General features: G+C 42.5%; 1 protein-coding gene across 3 annotated transcripts in view; it reads left to right on the top strand.

Annotated features, from left to right (window-relative positions):
* LOC129380648 (venom metalloproteinase antarease TserMP_A-like) overlaps positions 1-15,523 on the top strand; it is a 62,028-nt gene extending 46,505 nt beyond the window's left edge. For all 3 annotated transcript variants that reach the window (XM_055062309.2, XM_072285123.1, XM_072285122.1), the window contains 3 exons: positions 3,998-4,142; positions 4,325-4,453; positions 15,393-15,523. In XM_055062309.2, the coding sequence (XP_054918284.2) occupies positions 3,998-4,142; positions 4,325-4,453; positions 15,393-15,509 (391 nt within the window). In that variant the 3' untranslated portion in view covers positions 15,510-15,523. The remainder of the gene's footprint in view (positions 1-3,997; positions 4,143-4,324; positions 4,454-15,392) is intronic.
* The last annotated feature ends 5,178 nt before the right edge of the window (positions 15,524-20,701 follow it).

Below are 20,701 nucleotides of genomic sequence, written 5' to 3'. Positions count from 1 at the left end.
ATCAAGATTATCTGGCGAAGGTCCCTAAAACAACACGCATGCTACAAGTCCGGATGAACGAATGAAATATAAGCAGTGTTTATTAGGGTGGAGGGTGAGTATTTTAGATTACGTTCTATGAACTTTAGTGCTCAGACAGTTTTGCGAGAACATTATTCACGTGGGAATTCTAGCAACAATCACTCGAAAATGCCACATCCAACAATATGTACTTAAATTGCTGGTTAATATGACTATTAAAAAACAACGGGTTTGCTTTTGTTTCCTTTTTTTGTAAAGGACATATGACCACATGTTTTTGACATTTACTTCCATTTTCGACTTTTGACACCATAAGCATTTTTGTAAGATCTGTCTTCAAAGTAACAGAATCCTGTTCATCTTCTATATTTCTGTACATGACGCAGTCGTCGGCAAACACGTATCATGAAGATATCATTATTATCAACAAAAAATATTAGCGTCCATAAAACGGGCCCCTGCGGAACACCCGATGTGACATCCACCCAAGAAGTATTGGTACCGTTCACTATAGCAGATTGTCGACGCTGTCGCAAGTAATTGGCGATCTAGTGGCATACTTGTTGATCAACATTTGCCCTATGAAGTTTGTGAAGCAACAATGGGTGGCAAACCTTGTCGAACGCCTTTCTGAAATCTAAGAAAAGGCCCATTTTATCCACCTAATACACTAAGTCATGGCAGAACTCAAGTGTGTTGTGCAGGACAGTCCCTTCCGAAAACAGTGCTTATTATCAGTTAAGAGTCGGTTTTGAAATAAATGTTTTGTTATATATTTGAATAAGATATGTTTGAATATTTTGCAGGAGATGGGTGATAAACAAATTGTCATATAATTGTTTATGTCTTATTTTTGGACCGCTCTCATGAACAGGAACTACATGTGCTATTTTCCAGTCCTCAGGCAGCACTGCAGTAGAAAGAGATTAGATATAGATTAGATAAAGGTAGGACGCGATTGGTCAGGCACAGCGCTTTGATATGCGGATAGAAACACCGTCTCGATCATGGTTTCATCTATGCTTTCTAAATATGGTTCGATATCATTCACACTGTGTTCGACAGGCGACATTATCGTCTCAGCCGTCACGAATAATTCCGCGGAACTAATTTTGGGTAAAAATACAGAATGAAAAAATTGAAACCAAATACCTTAGTTGTATCGTCGGATAAGACGGGATTATTGTGAACAATTTGATTTACTCCGTAGGAGTCAGATCCGCATTCCTTCACGTATTTCCAAACAAAGCACTGGATTCGTTTTCATACTGTGATTGAGTTGACTGAAATATTGATTCCTTGCACTCTGTACATCAGTTTTATATTCATTAGTCACCTCGACTAACCTGCTTAACTGCTAAATACCTTGTGTTCTTTTAAATGCAATATGCACTCCAATTTTCCTTAAAATTCAAAATATGGCTTCTTGCACTTTTTCTGTCTAACTGAATCAATGATCTGCACATAGTTTGCCGTACGTTCTATCGCTTTTGTTTTGAAAGGAGACCACGGTTGTCCAGCATCAGCCTCCTCGGGGAGACAGTGGAAAAGGGACAAATGAGTAAATAAGTGGTGAGACATAGCAGAATAATCAATCTTATCAAAACAGTGTATCTTCCTTCATTAGCGTGGCTTGGGTCATTTCATCACATATTTAATGTTAGCCACGACAGCGAGATGGTCACTGATACCAGGGATACCAGTCACAGAATGTACAGCATTAGGCAAGTTACAAAGCAGCAAGTTTAAAATATTATTGTAACGTATAGGCGCACTCATATATTGAGTGAAGCCCAATGTTTCAACGACGTTTTTCATTACCGAATTTTAACGACAGCCAATCATATTAATTCATGTTCCGTGAGACCAGTCCAATACCAGTAGGTTAAAATCGCCAGCAGGAGTTATCTGATTATTTAGAGACGATCTCGTACAGCCGCTGCAACCTAGCCGCATCAGAATTTGGCGGACGATAAATTGATCTAGCAATAAATGAGGCATTATCAGTAAGGGTAATTTTTCTCCAGATTGATTCCGCGTCATCATGTCCTATATCAAAGACAGATGACCGTAAAGAAGAATGAACGAACAAAAAAACCCACCACCCGTTCTTGTCCTATCGTTTCGATAACGGGTAAAGTTGTTCGGAAACACCTAATTATCGCTGATGGACGGAATCGGCCAGGATTCTGTCCCAAACACAATGTCAGCCTTTATGGATTCAATGACGCCCGCGAATTCGTATATTTTGTTCACTATGCTGCTACAGTTTACAACAACGGCTGTTAGATTGTGGAAAGCAGGGTTCGACTTAGAAGCAGGGTTTCATAGCTTTAGCACAGAAACAACTACATGGTTGACTTTGTCCCCGGTGAACTTCTTATCGTCAATAATCAGCTTGTCAAACGTTAGAACAACCTTACATTTGATGTTGCTTAATTTCGTTTTGGCATATTTCCATCATCTTTTCCTAATATCTCGTGCTTCTGGTGAATAATTTTCATACTCACTGCATTCAGACTCCCTGAATATTTTTTGGCGTTTTTGAGGATATCTGCTTTTTTCTTGTCAGACGAAAAACTAATAACAATTGGTCTTTTAAACTTCTTGTTGTATCTCGACTGACACGATGCGCTGTTTGCATTGTCTTGTTCTGTTGCAAATTGCAAGGTGGGTTTCGCAGATACCTTTAATCAGTTTTTCTGACCTACTCCATGATTTTACCTCGTCATCTTTAACACCATAAAAAACAAGATTAGTCCGTCAGCTTCTATTTTCAATGTCCAACAAACGTCCGTCCGTACATCCGTCCGTGCGTCCGTTTATCCTCTTACACCGACCTAGTGGCCCAAGCTGTCTACTTGCTTCGTTGAGTCTGAGTTGCCTTGTGCCAAACTGATTGCCCGTCGGGTGCAGGAATTTTAATTGGACGGTTTCTGTCCAGCTCTCTAAGGTCTACGAACCTATACCTCCAGCAATGAGTCCCCCCCGCCACTCTCTCTCTCTCTTTTAACTTGCCACCCCCACCACCCCTCCTACCTTCCCGTCTTCTTCTAAAGCAGTCCTTTCCTCAGCGGTGCCCAGAAGCGCCAAATGAGAGCGCTCAGATTTTTTTCAGTTTATTCTTTTACATCCACGCCACTGATAGCACACGATGTCACCCTACTAACCCATTAAAGCCAAGCCGTCGAGATGGACAAGGCCGTTTTTCACAAAGATGGGCCCACCTATCGAAACGTTGGTCAGAATTTCTGAGGCACAGTTCCTGTATATGTAACTTCTACACCACCTTTTTCCGGAGAGAACCGCGATATTTCTGACAGATGCGGGAAAAATGAAGGCTCTTTTTTTGTATATCTACAACTTAGCACTGATATTCTGTTCAGGCTGATTCTGCGACTTAATTTATGGCCGAGTGCAAAGTTGAAAAAAGAACTGTCCGCCTCCTTTCCCAAGCATATTTCGGGCCGATTTGGCGGGAAATCATATATGAAGTTTTGGCCCTCAGCTCTTGTTCAGCAAGTAGTCGTGCCAGTGAAGAACATTCTCAAGTAGGAAAAATCGCCGCTTATTTTTTAGAGCATACTGAATTGGCGGTCAATAGTGGGGTACGGAAGGAGAGGTTCATTAACGATACCAACATGGGAACACGTGAATAAGCGGCAGTCAAAGACGGTAGCTATTCAAGAAATTTGAGGGCATAAGATGGATTGGCCTGGTGAAAGACGAAGGTAATTTGAGATCCCTCAAAAAATTATTTGTCCTGCTTCGGGTATAAACAAACTGATATGTGATATGGAACCCCTTCTCTACTACTGCAGCAGTGTCGAATGCTCGTACGTTGTTGTCTAGCGTGGTAAAGAACATGATGCTCTGATTCAGCTCATCACATTTTGAGTGTTCACCGTGTTTATATTTAAATAATAAATCGAATATAAAATAAAATTCGCCCAAATGAGCACTCCTTTCTTTTCAGGACTGAACAGGCCACATGTCTGAAGAATGCGGAGCGAAGGCGCTCGCCTCCTCTTTCTGAAGCAAATTTGCGGAAGCCTATTATCAACGCAAGCAGATATTGTTATAACCTACACAAGGATGCCGTAACAGTAGAACACGTCCGGGTAAGCTCCTTACCGATTATTTATTTTCAAGACAAAAGCACATGTATTCTGTTGTGTTTACTTAAATAGGATTTGAGCCGCGAAAAAGCTGTACGAGTAAATGTCAGGTCATTTATGAATTTACTTTTTGCTAGGCTAGAAAAAATATCTGCAAGCAAATAATAAAAACTTGTGCCTTACAGTTCCATAGCGATGAATACAACATTGAGAAGTGCATCTTGGTCTGTGCAACGACCAATTCTGAAGGAGAAAAGGAAAATAATATATATACCGCACCTGATTACATGAAATGTAGCGAGACACAAAATCTGGTAAGCTGAAAATTCCAATACTAACGCAAGACATTATGATAGTATTGGACATTCAGATAGTTAACAAGGAGTAATTTTTGGCGAAGTGATCATCTATAGAAAATTTACAAGAACGCATTACAGGCAAGACATACACAAAGAACGAAGTAAAACAAAGACGCCACGTATGTTTTACCTCTTTCTCGTGTGCGAACAGCTTTTGCAAGTTTGGCATAGATATTAATTTCATTACCTTTCGAATTTGCACTTGACCACTGTTTGGTAAAATGATTGCGCAGTAAGCCACCCAAACATCTGTCATTACAAACGTGCGAAGTTTTATGGCTAGGCAAACCACCACTTGAACTTCTCTTAATTGGAACGTATGAAAATTATGATCACTGCTTCTGTCTGAGTTAAATGCTGCAGTGACGTTGTAGATGCAGCCTCAGTTAGTGTACACGTCCGTGTATAAACAAAATTCAATGAACAGACATCAGTATTATTATAATTTCAATAAAGCTATCTAAACACCAAACGGATGCTTAGTAAAGACGGTTGGTAAATTAAAACCACGAAATCACAACATGAACACCGTGTTTTCTTCGCTTGTTTTTTTACAGCGAAACTAATAGTGCGACGAAAAAAACTCAAAGAAGTTTTACGTCTGTTTCTTAAAGTTTTATAGACCATCAGGAAGACTAAGAAAGATAATCTGCAAAACTAATAGATGACCTGTTTTTATCAGTGTCACAAGCAGAATAATTTAGACTGTACGGGGATATATATATTGATAAAACCTCCTTTTCGGCAAGCTTATCTGTGTATTATAGAGCGCCTAAAAAGTTCCCCTCCGCGATGAGAGCTCCAAAGTGGGAGCAATCTTACATATTGAGGAAATGTGGTCTTTATACAAAATCTACATACTAAAAATCTGATGTGTGCAATGTATTTATGCGCTTCGGAAATAATTTCTGAGTACTCGTTCTCTCAAAATTATTGTGCGTTGTGCGAGGCCTCCAATAAGTTTTCAAGGTCTCCTTAAGGAATTACAGAAAGTGCATTGATTAAACTGTAGTTTAAATAGGAAGCATGGATTGCTTCAAGTAAAATAATTGTTATTTCACGTAGCTCACTTACAGCATTGTGGATAGTTTAACTGAAACTGAACTGCAACGTCTGGCAAATTTTATTCTTAGCCTAATTCCTCGAGTTACAAATAACTGTTCAGGCCTGGTTCAGATTTTTTTTTGTTTTCATGCTTTATAAGAAACTAGTAGTTGGTTTACCGGTATCCTGAATGAACTCAACGAGGCACTTTCTCAATATTTAGCGAAAATAAGGGGAGTGGTTCAAGTTCTGTGCAGACAATGATTTTATTATGTGGATAAAATGCCCTTGCGGAATAAATTATGCATGCAAGTACTCCGGACCATTCCGAGCGCTTTTTACAAGCAGTCCAAAGGTTAGCTCGGGACCTGGGCTATCAAATGTTGCGAAGGTCAAATTGAGCAGCAATGCGCCAAATGCTGTGCCAGAATTATTGTTTGAAGTTAACTGCGCGTACACTAAGTACAGCTTCTCTAAAAAAAAAATTTTAAACAAGCGCCCAAAAACGTTGTATGGCTAGTGTACTTTATATTTGCGAGTTTCCAGTGGCACCTCTACGTTACACCAAGTTTATCTTTGGGAAAGATAAAGTGCATACATTAGTGCGCGCGTGTACGCTAATTTCAAGGTGTTTCTGTGAAAGGTGCCCTGTAGTAAAAATTAAATTTTTAAGTGGCAAAGGGTTATAGGGCAGTTTTACAAGCTGCGCCATGTTTAGCCTGATGTCCTGGCACAGGCAGAAAAGAAATCGAGAACAACTTAACAAAAAGTGGAGGTACCACCATTGCAATAAAATATGTGAGGGTAAATACATAAGCAATAAATGTTTAAGTCGAAGTTTGTTTACCATATAAATACACTGATCTATATAAGTGCTGGAGATGGCGGGATAGAATCTGCATAACGGCAGCTTGACAGGTTCCACCTCCCCGTGAGCAACAGGCCAGCAACTGGCAACATATTCGTTGTACATACTTGCGGTAAGGTTAACATTCTATATATATATATATATATATATATATATATATATATATATATATATATATCCACATACACAGCTGAAGCAGCAATGACCACTTTGAAGCTGCAAAGATAACCTTTCAAATGACGAACAAAAAGTTAAGATTCACAGAAATGAAGTAATGTGTTCTTGGATTTGCCAAGTATGTTTACATCACTTCGATTGCATTTGTGAAGCGTTGAAGGAAGACTAAGAGAGCCCTTGAAGGCCATAATTGGTCCGTGGGCGTGGAAGTGCCCAGTGTTCAATGTATCAATTTAGGCGAAAAGCAGGATTCTGCGCCAACATCGCGCCATTTATGATACTGTTAGCACCCTTAGTCATGTCACATTTAAAACAACAAATAAGTTGATACCCTAACAGGTGGTCTACTTGTAATTAGTTATTGCTGTAGCGGAAAGTTCTACTTTCGTGTCATTGAGTGTGAGGCACTGTGTAAGATTACAAAGCGTGGGCTTCGCTATAAAGAGGAGCGCTTTTATCTTGGAGCAATTTAACTGGAGAGAGGGTTTTTTACTGACCAGTTATATGATTTGCCAAGTATTTCATTTGTCAAATTTCGGACGCTATGTCTCACAGCCCTTCTACTACATATTACATTTCATAGCCGCCACGAACCTCTGGAACGCTGGTCGCCGGTACACACTGAATTGGAAACAACGGCTTGATGGGTCTTTGGTCAATTTCCTCGTATTGAAACCAAGACTCTAAGCTCAGTGAATGGATAACGTACTTTCCTCGAACATTGATCCTGCGTTTAACAAAAAGCGCAGCAATTTCTTTCTTGCAAATGCAAAATCCACGTTATGTCAGGAAAATATTGGATCAAGAATTGAGCCCAATGATATCGGGTTTCATATTTCTGCTTGCTTTCCTAGTGGGTTTGGCTTTGATTGCGCCTGACCACTTAAAGCTGCACATCCGTCGCTTACTTACGCAATGCCATGCTCAGCGTTAATTCAATATTGTAGGAAAATTGACCAGTTTACTGCAAATTGCAATAAAACAGTGCGTATAAGAGGGTTCCAAAGACCGGCTAATCTCTTCGAAATTTTAACAAAAGTCTATCGCGATAAGCTGCAATTGCTTAGAAGCAACATAATTCATATGCTTGTCACATATGGAGGTGCAACCGAAAATTGAGTGCGCGCTTGTCACAGACAGCAGTGTATTAGAGCACAATGTAGCTGAAAGCCTAATGCTTCAGTTCGTTGTCGAAAAAGTACCGACAGGACATTGTGAGTGCACCAGGAGCACGGAGCAGTCGTGGTAAGAAACTCACGCCATATGCGCACATGTACACACTGACGGCTGACAGACGTCGCCAAGAGCACTCTACACAAGCGTGGCCCAGACGGCGAATGCACTTGATTTCGCTGCAAATTTTGTTACCTTTCTAAAACGTTCTAAAATACTGTTCTAAAACGTGCAGATTCACATTTAAAAATAATCTCGAGTAAGTCCGGACAGCTAACAGCACCAATGTTCCTTCATGTAACGAGCACGCATTTGGACAACAAGCGCGGTCTTAATGCTAAACATTACACAAAAGAAAGCACTCTTGAAAAATAACCGGGGTGTCTCTTTTGAAGTCAGAGAAGGGTACACGAAAATACGCTTTGAATAAATACTTAAAACACTGATGAAAATAAATCCGTGGCTAAAGTCTACAATTATCTGGACCTTAAAAGCATGGACCCAGAATAGGGCAAGAAGTAAAAAAAAGCTCGCAACTATGTAAAGCGTAACTGAAAGTGTAAAGAGACGAGGAGCAATACATAGAAGTGGGACAAACAGCCAGTAAATTGGATGCAGATGATGGAAAGAGAAAATGCCATGGAGATTTACAAGAATGTCAGGAGAGAAAATAGAATGAAAAATCTGTACAATAGCACACAGGGCAGGGTCTTGGTCTTTCAGGTCCTAGCTGTTTGCCTAAGGACCAACAAATACAGATATAAATACACGCAACAGGATGATGCATGTGCGCAATGCCACGAAAATCGGAAGCAAACTCAACACATGCTAAAGGAATGCGAAGATATCCACCGAGCTAGAGTTGACCTTCCAAAAGCGCCTTAATATGGAGCGGATGGAAGCATTACCAAGTCAGCAGTTGAGATAATCAAGACATGTTTAGTATTGATACAAAAAAAGCAGAGAAGAGATTGACAGAACGGTATCTATTACAGGCATACGTAGCCATATTAGGTAGTTCGAGAAATTATAAAAACAAATAATGTTTAGGGAAATATTAATAAAAAGCTAGACATATGAACACTTGTACACTGCCCGAATAGCTCAAGCACGCTATGAAACGATTTGTGACCACTCATGTTTCGACAGGAATGCCAATTAATCATCGTCATCATAGGCATCAGTCTTGATTAGTGCCAATATTACACTGCGCGCTCTTGATCCATCTGAAATTGCATGCGGTGTTGACTTGGCTGAAAGCGATAAGCAAAGGAGGTCTTGCTTACCTATATTCACGAACGTGTGCAGCCAAACAGGCTTGTATGCATTTTTGGATGTTGATCTAATCTACGTTCTAAACCTCACCAGACATTTTTGAAATCATTTTGCTAATTTAATTGACTGCTATACCTTAAAGCGTCCACCAATGAAACTTACCCACTAAAACTGCAGCACTCGTTAATATATTACGTATATGCGGGTAAAAGAAGACGAAGAAGGCGCAGGATGAGAGGAGCCTAGCGCGATGCTAGCATTTTGAATTTTCTTCAACATAGACAAGACTGATCACCGGTCTGGCGTATAGCACGAGTTTTGAATCCACTCGCATGGTAAGTATTCCTTTATTCTCCTCTTTCTGGCGCCAGAAAGCCCGGGAATGCGCAATCTTGATGGTCCTGAAAGGGGAAAGGTCTTCAACGAACATGGAGCGAATCAAGGCCAAGCGAATGACTAAACGGAGTTGGCCCTTGCGGCTCTGGAATCAGACAAGTGGGCTCATCGGGTCGAACCAGTCAAGTGCTGCACATCTTTATGTTGTGCACAATAAGCAGAAGACTTGCAACGATGGACTGCAGGCGCTCAGCGAACAGCTCGAAGGCTACTTCACGGGTAATCAAGCTGCAATAGACTACGTCTGCGTGGCAGATTATGAAGACAACGGCACAGCTACTCTGATTTTACTGTTTCGCCACATGTGTCGGCTTCCGGCGTGAACAACCGTGAGCCAAAGTGCTTTACCAAATGCAAGTATAGCTCCAGGAAACCATGCCCGCGGGGATTCGACAAGGCACGATCACAAGAAATCTCGAAGTGCCTAAATTCAGGCGGAGCCCGTTGAAGTGGCAGTCCTCGGACATGTTTACGCAGGCCATCCGCAAAACATTCTGGTCAGATGAACACCGAACGCTTTCACTACTTCAATAGCCTCCTGACTGGACAGGCAGCGAAAGCCATCGCCGGTATTCAGGCTGGGTGCAGTGATGATGCCATAGCTCTTCTGGCAAATCGCTGCGGAAACAAGAGAATCCTCTAGCTGCCTCAGGAAAATACGAAACGATGTCTACCATTACTCACGTGGCACGGCTTAAGCAAGGTGCATTGGCGCGAGAATTTGCCCGCCGGCGTGCGTACGTGTACACTGGCCTTAAGGGACACCACTGTAAAGACTGCCGTCATTGAGTCACTTGTTGGAATTGTAGGTGCAAACATCCAGCCGTTGTTTGCAACCAAGACTACGCTTCCAAGCAAGCGATCTTACGAAACAACAAGCCCTAGCTTACGTACTGCCACGAACAAGTCATCATCAGTTTGATTAGAGAACGAGGTTCTACTCCGAACCTGCTGTGCGTGGTTGCTAACTGACTTTCAGCCATGATTTACCAGAGGCGCACTTTACAGCGTTAGCCAGAGAACCTTCGTTAGAGAAAACATCTCCCAAAAACTTAGTCAGCCAACATTGCGCATCGTTGAAATAGCTGTCAAGGCATTTGTGCAAGTGAGTGGAACACCGAAAAGACGGCTAAACATTCTTAAGGTCACGTTGATGAGTCAATTCGACTAATCCAAGCGTAATATGGATGCTATATAAATTCCACTGATCTACGAGAAGCCGACTGAAGCTTCACCTAAGCACAAGTGTGTGGAGAAATCGCTATATGAAAAGAAGCTCTTTGCAGACGTAGTAGCAGTTCCTTGGTTTGGAGGCTGAAGTCGGCATGCGCTTGCTTTTTGGAGAGCACCAGACCTAGAGATTTTCGCTGAACGAAGTTTTCACTTAGGAGGAAGCTCTAAACCTATTTTCCATCAACAGCAAGCTTGGATGGAGGTTTCAAGGGCGAATATAATGTGGCGGACGCACCTTTACGCATGATGCTACTAAAGTCTTTGTGCTTCCCGCTGCTTACGTTGACGCAGACGTGTCTCGAACTTTGCAAAAATTCAAGATTTCGACAGCATTGATATCTGTGATTTGCTGAAAGGCAATGACTACGAGAACAAGGTGATTCAGTAATTCCCGCAGTGATTAAGTACGAGAACGGGTGGCATGAAGAGGTACATCATTGGGAGCTACTCAGCTCGAAGTCTAAGCAACAAACGAGCTGCTCCCGTGAGACGCTTGCACAGTTTAGTGCGGCAGTGTTACGCAGATTACGGGCTGAAGCAACAATTAGAAAAAGCGGTTAGAGAGTGGAAATCTGACAACCATGCAGAAGGAATGCCTGGCGAAAGCGATGTCCTCGGCAATGCTACCATATGCCACATCATGCTGTATGCAGGAGAATCTTCAATGGCTGCACGGCTGGGAGAAGTATTCGAGGCTTCATCAAACACGCATGGTCTATCACCGCTGATACACCGTCTAGAGAAAGTACCAGAGATAAACAACGACATGGTTGAAATGCTTGTGAACTTTAGGCCACACAAAGGGGAAACTGCTGCAGGTGTTCAGGACGCATTCCTACTGATTGACGTTCAGGAGGAGGGCAAACGCGTCTTACAGTTTTTGTCCGGGCACACACTAAAATCAAGTGAATCTCTGCCTAAAATTGATCAGTATAGAATGAATCGAGTTTTTTTTGGTACCACAGCAAGCCCATATCTTTTGATTACGATTTTATAGCATAAGTAAAAGCCTGTTCATCATGCTTTGTGGTCTACTGCGAAGCTACCATCAGAGAACTTGTGTGTCGACAATCTCGTCACTGTAGTTTCCTGTTCACAATAAGTCTTTCACATATTCAAAGCAGCAAACGCATCCTTAGCAGAGCGGGAATTAAAGTTGCGAAATGCGCAAGAAATGACCATGAACTTTAGTTACACGAACTCTAGGTGCTCCCGCAGTTTGCTTCGAAATGCGGGAGTATCTCCGACAAAGGTCCTAGGTGTGTTGTTGGACACTCGAACTGACAAAACTCACATTAACATTCAATTCATACTGCAGTTTTTTTTTAATAAAGAATACACCAAGCAATTTGTGCATTAGCAAACAGCCGGACTCTTGGATCTTTTGGGGTGGCTATCCCCATTTCTTGTCAGAATCAGAATCCTATCCCAGAGACGGGGAACACGGAACTACGTTGGAAGAAGACATTCCTGTACCATTATCAAAATAATTGGATGCTTGGTGTGAAGAATGAAGAACTGCAAACGTTTTCACTTCCCATGTTTCAGCTGAAAGTGGCATTCACGCCGTCAGCCATCTATCGCCTTCATTTCTCTTTTGAGGCTAATGCGAGTGTTTACGGCCTATCGGGTGTACCTCAGGATCAAAAAAGAAGCTGGCAGTACTTACACTCAGCTGTTGATATCAAAGTTCAGAGTTGCCCCGACAAATGGATTTGCCTACCACGCTTCAGAGTGATCGTCGCGGTTTTTACTGCTACTATGCTCAAGTTCTTCAAGGAAGCTCTTTGACCTAGACTTGAAAACAGAGGAATACTTGTGAACAGATCCAGCAGTCACACTTTGCGCGATTCGAAGCTCTGTCAACAACCCAAAAAAGCTAGTCTTTAACATAGTGGCCGACATTTCAGCAAAAAGCGACCAAGCGCACTGGAATATCACTGTCGAAGAAATTAAAACCCAGCTGATTTGTTGACTAGCGCACTTCCACATAAAGACGTCTCACAAAATCGACTGTGGTGGAAGTCACCCAAATGGATGTTGCGCACACTAAGATACTGACCTACGTTGGATAGCGCTACAGTACCTACAACGTCAGATGGACAAGAATCCTTTTATCTGAGCACGGTGTTCCGGCTCTGATAAGGGTAGCATGAAATCCCATATTCGTCCTAGAAAAGTTCAGCACTGAAGACGGTATGAATCACAGCTTGGACAAAAGCCTTCTTGCTGAACTGTCGGTTCCCTATCTGTCATTTACAAGGAGCACTATCTCCGTCAAAGCTTCAGGAAACCGATAATATCTTTTTCAGGCTCGTACAAATGGATCATTACGAAAAGGAAATAGCTCAACTGACAGCAGAAGAACAGATGTAGAAGAATTCATGAATAGGAGATTTACACTCATTCATAAGTTAGTACGGTATCATGAGGATATGAACTCGCCTCAAGAACGCATATGTCAAAGGGAGCGAGCAAACACAGGTGTTGCTGCCGAATAATTCTGGGGGTGAGTGCACGAATTGCCCCAATCGCTAGAGATAATGTGAACGACTCCCGGCCGTTCAAAGATACAGGAGTTGATTTTGCCTAGCCAGTGTTTGTCAATGACTGCGGTGCTGTGAACAAGTATATTGTGCTTTCAACTCGCGAAGTTGTTGGAGACATTCGCGTTCACCATGTACTGGTTCTTTCGGTGCATGCTTCTATAATGTATTTTAAAAGATTCTGTGCTACACGAGAAATACCGCGAATTGTGTTCTCCGATAATGCGGCCACATTTAGGAAACATCACGCGAGATTGCTCACAAGAACCAATTTTTGAGACAAGGCGAGATGATGGACTACAGCACGAGTCAGAAAATATCCTGCAAGTATAGAGAAGAAAAGGCTCCTGCTTGAGGTGGCTCTTAGAATTGTAAAGGAATGCGTTAAAAATCATTGGGAAAATGGTATATGGATTAACAGCAATTATAACCTTGGCTATCTGAAACTGAACCTGCGGTAATTTCCAAGCCTCAAACTCTTATGCACTCCGTTTCCAATCAGCCAAATATTTTAACGCATTTGCTGTTGGTGGTCTTTTGTTATCTGCACAAGATGAAGAGCACAGGACAGATACTGAGTTACTCAATTTATAGGTCCAGACGCAAAGCCTCATGAAACTATTCTTGAAGCAAGGACTACGTATTATTTACTACGACCTTGCAGCGTTCCTTCAATAAATGTACAAAACAGCCATTGAATTAAAGAAGGCAATGTAATAATTATTTAGAAAAACAGCATACATAGCTCCTTCGAAAAACTGGTACAAGAAACGTGTGTATTAAGATAAATAAGGTGTTATTCGCATATGTAATGTAATATTTCCGAAAGGCTCTGAAACTGTCCGACCTGTCCTCCGCTTATATCCTCTGGAACCGTTCACCTCCTGTACCGGAGTGTAATATGTTATTCCTGAGTAAAGCAGACAAAGAAGGCGCGGCCTGAGAGGAAGCTCGCACATCTGGAATGCCCTTTATGATGAACATGCGTTTTAAGCGCTCTGAAGAATTAAACCAGTTATTCCCGCTTCGCCTCACGCTAGCCATTTCCTTATTCCAGCGCCACAACGCTAAGGCCTCTTTGATGGGTATTCTGAGGAATACAGAAAAAACACACGGTCGTTCTGAGTGCAGCATGGCAAATTTGTTTGCCTCGGAGCAATTAGCGTCAAAGTATAATGCCTCAGTAAGCGCAGTCCACGGTTGATTATTTTGGTAATACAGCCTACGCAACGTACAACTGATTCCAGCCGTGCTTTTGTAGCGCCTAAATGATCAAGGGGGCTCCAAAAAGACATCTTAAGCAGCTTTCTTAACTTAGAAGCCGATAAAAATTCCCCAAATATTCTCATACAGAATAATAAAAAAGAGAACTGGTCGATAACAGAGTAGCAAGTCCCGCAACCAACCTAGACAATATCTGAAATGAAAGCTCTGCGAATTTTATAAGATCACTGTCCGTATGTTTTCAAGCCACCGTGTAAAGAAAAATATCCCAGGACACCTAAACATTTCTTATGAGTGGTGAATGAGAATACATTGATGTCTATTTAAACGCCGATGAGCAGTCTGAGTTTTGCGCGGCGAGTAACGTACCATAGCGGCACGTGCTGCCAGAGCCATCACAAAGCCGCAGCCTGCGGTGGCAATGTCACATGCCATAGACGGTGCGATACCCATCGTGCGACGCGTCGAAGCGACGCCATCTTCCCTCACGCAACACGTGGTGAGCTGCTGGGCAGCAGGGGTGCCCTTTCTACCACTCTGCTCCGTCGAGGCGCGCTCGTGCCATGGCGTTGTAGCCAGTGGGAACTCTGTCGAGGTGAGTTCGTGACGTAGCGTCTCAGCCAGTCAGAATCAGTGGACTATTTAACGGTTACGCACAAAAAAAGACAGAAAAGAAATATCACGCAGATTGATCGAAGTACTGAAGTTCGTGGGCGCCTAATCTTGGCGAACTCGTATTTTTAGATCAACACGGAAAGTCATAGGACCTAAACGCAAGGCCGGCAACTTTCGTGATGGGGAATGAAAGAAACTACATGAATTTGAATAAATATAATGATCACCATAGTGCAATGCGTCAGATATAAACAAAATTATATTCCGAAGGCCGCTGCGCGTAGCGGTAGCAAAACGTTGAGAGTACTAAACGTTACGGAACTAATTGGTATTTGTTTTTCAGGTGTGCATCCGTGGTATTTGTGGAGAGATTCCTTCCAGACCAAAACCACCACACGAGGGAGGGGTCGAAGTTGCAAAAGCTCGCCTGAAGTTGAGAAGTGCAGTGCATAAAAAATAAAGACAGTATTATTACGAATGTGTCCAATATTTTGCCTGCAAAGTAATATTCATACCAGTCAAAGGGGACAGTAAAAAATGTTACTCGGCATTTTTATGCGTGCTAAATTATTGTCCTATTTTTTTAAAAAAACAATCCGCAGCATAAGTAGCATGCGTCTACTTCTTGAGGTACATTGTTCTCGTAGGTGTGTATTGGCACAAAACGTAATATGAATATATTACTTAATAATAACGTATCGCAAATTACCTCCTCCGCTACTTACTTCAGGCTGATATTGCAACCGACGACTTGAAGCCGGTGCTATCGTAAGTCATATACACATGGAACAAACTTTGGGAAAGACACCAATTTTGAGATATAACCAGATTTTCTTATATGCATGCTTCCGAAGGTACATGCGGTTATATTAAGCGATTGCCACAACATTAAGAGTAAAGGGACAAACGTGAATGCAGTTACGATATTTTGCATTGGGTTAAACTTCAGCTGACATTGCTATCGGTCAGCACTTTTCAGCCATTTTCGCCGAAATTATCATGCAGCAGAATGAATGAATACTTCGCTTCAGACTTGTTCGCACTAAAGAAAGAACTTCATTCGCTGCAAAGACCACTTGACTTATCTTAGCTTATCCTTGACAACTAGAAAAACACGGCGTACAAAATAAACACAACCTATAAGGCTTAACGCAAACTACATAGTATGTTAATACACTGCTAGTCTTGGAAATTCTTTATTAATATATAAGTGCGTATGGATACAATGGTACTCCTCGAAAATTATAAGGTTTGTGTGGGGCCTATAAATAAAATGCTTAGTAGAGAGCATTCGAGCCAAATGTATTTCTGGAAAGGAACATTGTAACAACCTGGCATACCAACAAACTCCTTTCACAGTTCACTGGCAGGGGCGTCGCGCACGCCTGCATTCACGTGGACCTTCCCAAAATTTCTCACAGCTTCTCCCTCTGTAAGCTCGTTTAAGGCGTAAGCCTTTAGTGGCTCATGAGTGTCCGTGCACAGTCCTTGGTGGACGCAGGAAAGCGGTGGCCAATCACAGCCAGTGACAGCTGTCACAGCGCATGATGGATGACCTTAGGTGAACAATGGGTGTTCAATCAAAGTTGTCAGGTGACCTTAGTACAAAATACAAACAAAGAAATTTTAAAGAAACACAACAAAAGAAATTGAAGAAAGAAATAAAGAACAAAAGTATAGCCAAGTCAGTCGGATGTCTCCGAAGAGCATGCGCACTGCGCTTGCATCCCATACTCGCTGCGACTGCGGCGTCCGTTCGCAGAACAGTTGAGACAACAGCAACAGAGGCAGTCATAGATAGGATTTCGCCTATCGCCGTTTAGCTCAGCAAAGTGCCCATAGATTCTTGCAGTTTGCTTATGGAGCCTGTCGTTATGATGCTGTCTTTAGCATGTGAGCAATTTGAAGGTCTGGATTGCGCATAGCCGTGAGAGTGGCACGCTCATGCTCTGGCATGCATGTGAAATGTGTTCATTATCTGATATGGTGTCGGAAAACTGGGTTAGAATTGTGAGTAGGCCTTTAAAACAGCCCAAACTATTCTATCTGTGCATTTGTTTCATCATATTCTGTGTACGGGGGTTTTTCAATAAAGCTTGAGAATGGGTGATGCTTTAAAATCTTTGCTTCGGAGAATTATTTAGGGGCACTTCCATCTCCTTCTAGAGGGTGATCAAAAGAAAGTTCCACGGTTTTCTTAAAATTAGGCTCAGGAAAGTACGTGAAGTTAACTCATTGAAATAAGTGAAGTGGCCAGGGGAACGCAAAGAAATATCATAATTTGCGCTGTCTACCGCCCAAATAATTAAAATTGAATGATTAACTTTTTAGTGACTGCAGTAAGCTCGCATGTCCTTTTTTTTTAAGTTAGAGGCAGTCGCGATTCTGCACGCTTCCACTTGCCAGAATTCATCTAGCATGCCCCGGTTCCGAGATATCCGGGTGTAACGTTTAATTTCCATTCCCATGGTTCCGCTTGCAAGACAGTGAGGATTCGCGGAAAGCTCCCCCCTCTTGTGACGCGGCTGTCGGGTGCGGCGTTTATTCTCAAAACGGGGTGGAGGCATAGGCAAAAATGGCGTCTGTTCCCCTTTCACTCTCACCTGGCGAAACCAAGGAATGACTGCATGGGGTGGCGTACGCAGTACGCATTATCCTGTTGGGGGCGATCATGGAAGACGATTTTTCAGCAAGTTTTTCTAAGTTTTTGTATCGCATCGGGACCTTATCTTATCAACGCTTTAACGTCACTGCTATGTACTAGACTGCTTCTGCCACTGCGGCACCTCTGGAAGGACAATCAAGAAAAACACATTGAGATCCGCTGGCGCTGACATGGCTACTTCCAACGGGACGGGGTTTTCTACGGAAAACAATATAGACGTGGTACTTGCAATGGCTGAGAATAATGGCAACACCTCATTAGCGATGCGGCTGTACGTACGCGGCTCGCCCCCCCCCCCCCCCCCCCGGTCATTCACCTCCAAGTAAGATAACCTTCATAAACATTGCTTGGCGCTTACGCGCAACAGGCTAAGTCCACCATCAAACATATACGAAAAAGATAACTGTCGATAAAGACTTCAAAATCGACGCTCTCGCGTACACAACGTTGATGCCGAAAATCATTATCCGACAAATTGCCGATGAGTGCGGCTCGCAGCTTCTGAACAGTCGCAATTATGCTATAGAAGCGTAGGTTCAATCCGTACCATGTTTGCCTTCACCAGGACCTAAGTGAGGCATACTTTGAAAGGCGGCTTGACTTCTTCAATTGGGGCTTGATCAAAATTGATGAAAAAAAGGAATTTCTGGAAAGGCCAATTTGGAGAAGTGGCGCTGGGTCTTGCCGGTATGGTACCGTGAATGTTCGCAAAACACATTTTTGGTCATGAGAAAATCCCCATTGGCTGCGGCAAGAGAAGCTCCGAGTTCGCTGGAGTGTGAATGTGGGGTGTGGCATACTCGGGGACAGGATCATTGGACCTTAGTTTTCTTGAAACACGTGAATGGGAACATGTATGCGCAAGAAATACTATGTATTGTGGTCGACAGCTTTGTTTCCAATGTTCCCTGAATGACTTGCTCCAAGTATGCTTCCAGTTTGATATGATGGAGCACCACGACATTTCTCAACCTCTGCAAGAAGCTAGTTGGGCCGTCATTATTCACGACAGCGGATTGGGCGCGCAGGAGCGTTTTTTTTTTTTTTTTGGCGCAGAGATTGCCTTGTTATGGAGGGGGGGGGGCTACATTAAATATCGACTTTATGAAACAGAGCACACTGGAAATAATTGCATGAATAGCAGGATAACAGCTGCCTGTGCGAGCACCGGCCCAGAATTACTGCGCAGATTTATCGAGTCAACTATAGAGCGGTTCATGCCTTACGTTGCAGTGGAAGGAAAGCATTTTCGAATATTTTTTTAAAGCAGTGACATGTTGATGTGTGTCGTCTTTCCATAATCTTTTAATGTGCTGCGCAAGGTGCACAAGAAATTTAGTGCCCTGCCACTCTGTGAAGGATAGCCAGCGAAGCTATATTGGTATAGCTATTTGGACAATTATATTGATTGAATAAAGGCTCATACATGTACCTTCGTGGTTTTTATAGTCTTCATTTTCCTCATTGGTTACCACAGCGACCATACTTTTGTGGTCACTGTGGTACACCGCGATGGGTTGTTCCGCTGTGCTAGAGAAGTTCTTGCCAAAGGTTAAATCTATGCACGACCGGTCCCATGCGGTCGGCACATAAACTTCCATGTAGCGCTCAATTCAAAACCGTTCCAACAGCAAGGATACAATCCACTTGCCATCGAGGCGCGCATGGTCACTGTGAAAGTCGACAACTGAGGGTACATTATTGCGTTTAATTATGCTTTTCGACCCTCTAATTGGAGCGAAGGAGCGCCGCCATTAAACGTTTTTTATTTGGCCATGAACGTCATGCGCCAAAACTTGGCCGATAAGATAACATTCAGCGCGACCGCCGCGACTGTTGACATCAAGTGGAAATGGTAATGCACCTTATTCATAGACGAAATTTAATAACATGAAGAGGTTAACATTAGGATGATAACACTAAGCGACCGCCGGTGTACTCCGGATTACGTGCACGTGCCCCAGGTGGTCAAAATAATTTCTGAGTCCCCAACTACTGCTTACCTGGTAAACAGATCGTGGTTTCGGCACGTAAATCCCTAAATTTATCTTTTTGTAAATATACGGCAGAAAGAGCAAACAGTGCGGCACACTGAACATTCATAATTTGCATGCAAATCAGCAAGGTTTGTATCAGTGTAGGGAATAACAAATGCCATCGATTAGGGCTACGGAGGTAACAATCCCGGGAATTGACACAATGGAAATGTGTAAAGCTCCATGAAATAACGAAGATGTACTCCACCACTTTAGGCTGCAAGCTAAGAAGAATGTAAATAATGAAAGAACTATGCAGCATGTGAAGCAGGATATGCCAGCGTTATATCATTGAAATAGGGGTTAGCGGTGCAGTACGGGCCCTTGCTGTTCCTTTTACTTATTTCGTGAAAGTTCTAAACAAAGGAGTTGTCTTGCATATGAATGCTTGTCGTTATAGTGAATAAACATTTCTTATCCAAGTGTTTCTATGTGAATCATCTTAATTTCGCACATTACAACACTCACTAGCAAACGACCAACTAACAGAAGCCCAACTAGCAAATGACAAAGTATTGAAGAAAAAATGTGAAAGATTTGCGATGCCAGATTAGAAAAACAACAACGTAGATCCAATGGCTAATATTCCCGGAACGCACATCTGCAATCAGAAGCTTTTTCTTAAAGAGGACGTCTGCCAGTCTCTATTCATCAAATCTAAGAAACACGTTCACGGTAGTTTTCGACACATGTCATTCTGCTACAAACATCCTTTGGCAGCGATCTTGTTCGCGCGAGTCATTGCTCCTCTCCTTGGAAACTTTCAGCGTTACTAAAGTTTGTCCCATAACAGTTTAGTCTGCATATCATAATCACCGCAAAGAAAGACGGGCACAACGGAAGAAAACACATAAACAACACGGGCAGTAACTTTCAACTGTTTTATTCACGGCAGCCCATGGGCATATCTAGACATATAGAACATGCGCAGATCGCAGCAAACAAGAAAAC

This window comes from Dermacentor andersoni, chromosome 10, assembly GCF_023375885.2.
Source record: "Dermacentor andersoni chromosome 10, qqDerAnde1_hic_scaffold, whole genome shotgun sequence".
Taxonomy (NCBI): domain Eukaryota; kingdom Metazoa; phylum Arthropoda; class Arachnida; order Ixodida; family Ixodidae; genus Dermacentor; species Dermacentor andersoni.
Note: the sequence above shows the minus strand (reverse complement) of the source record. Positions and strands in the feature narration are given on the sequence as shown.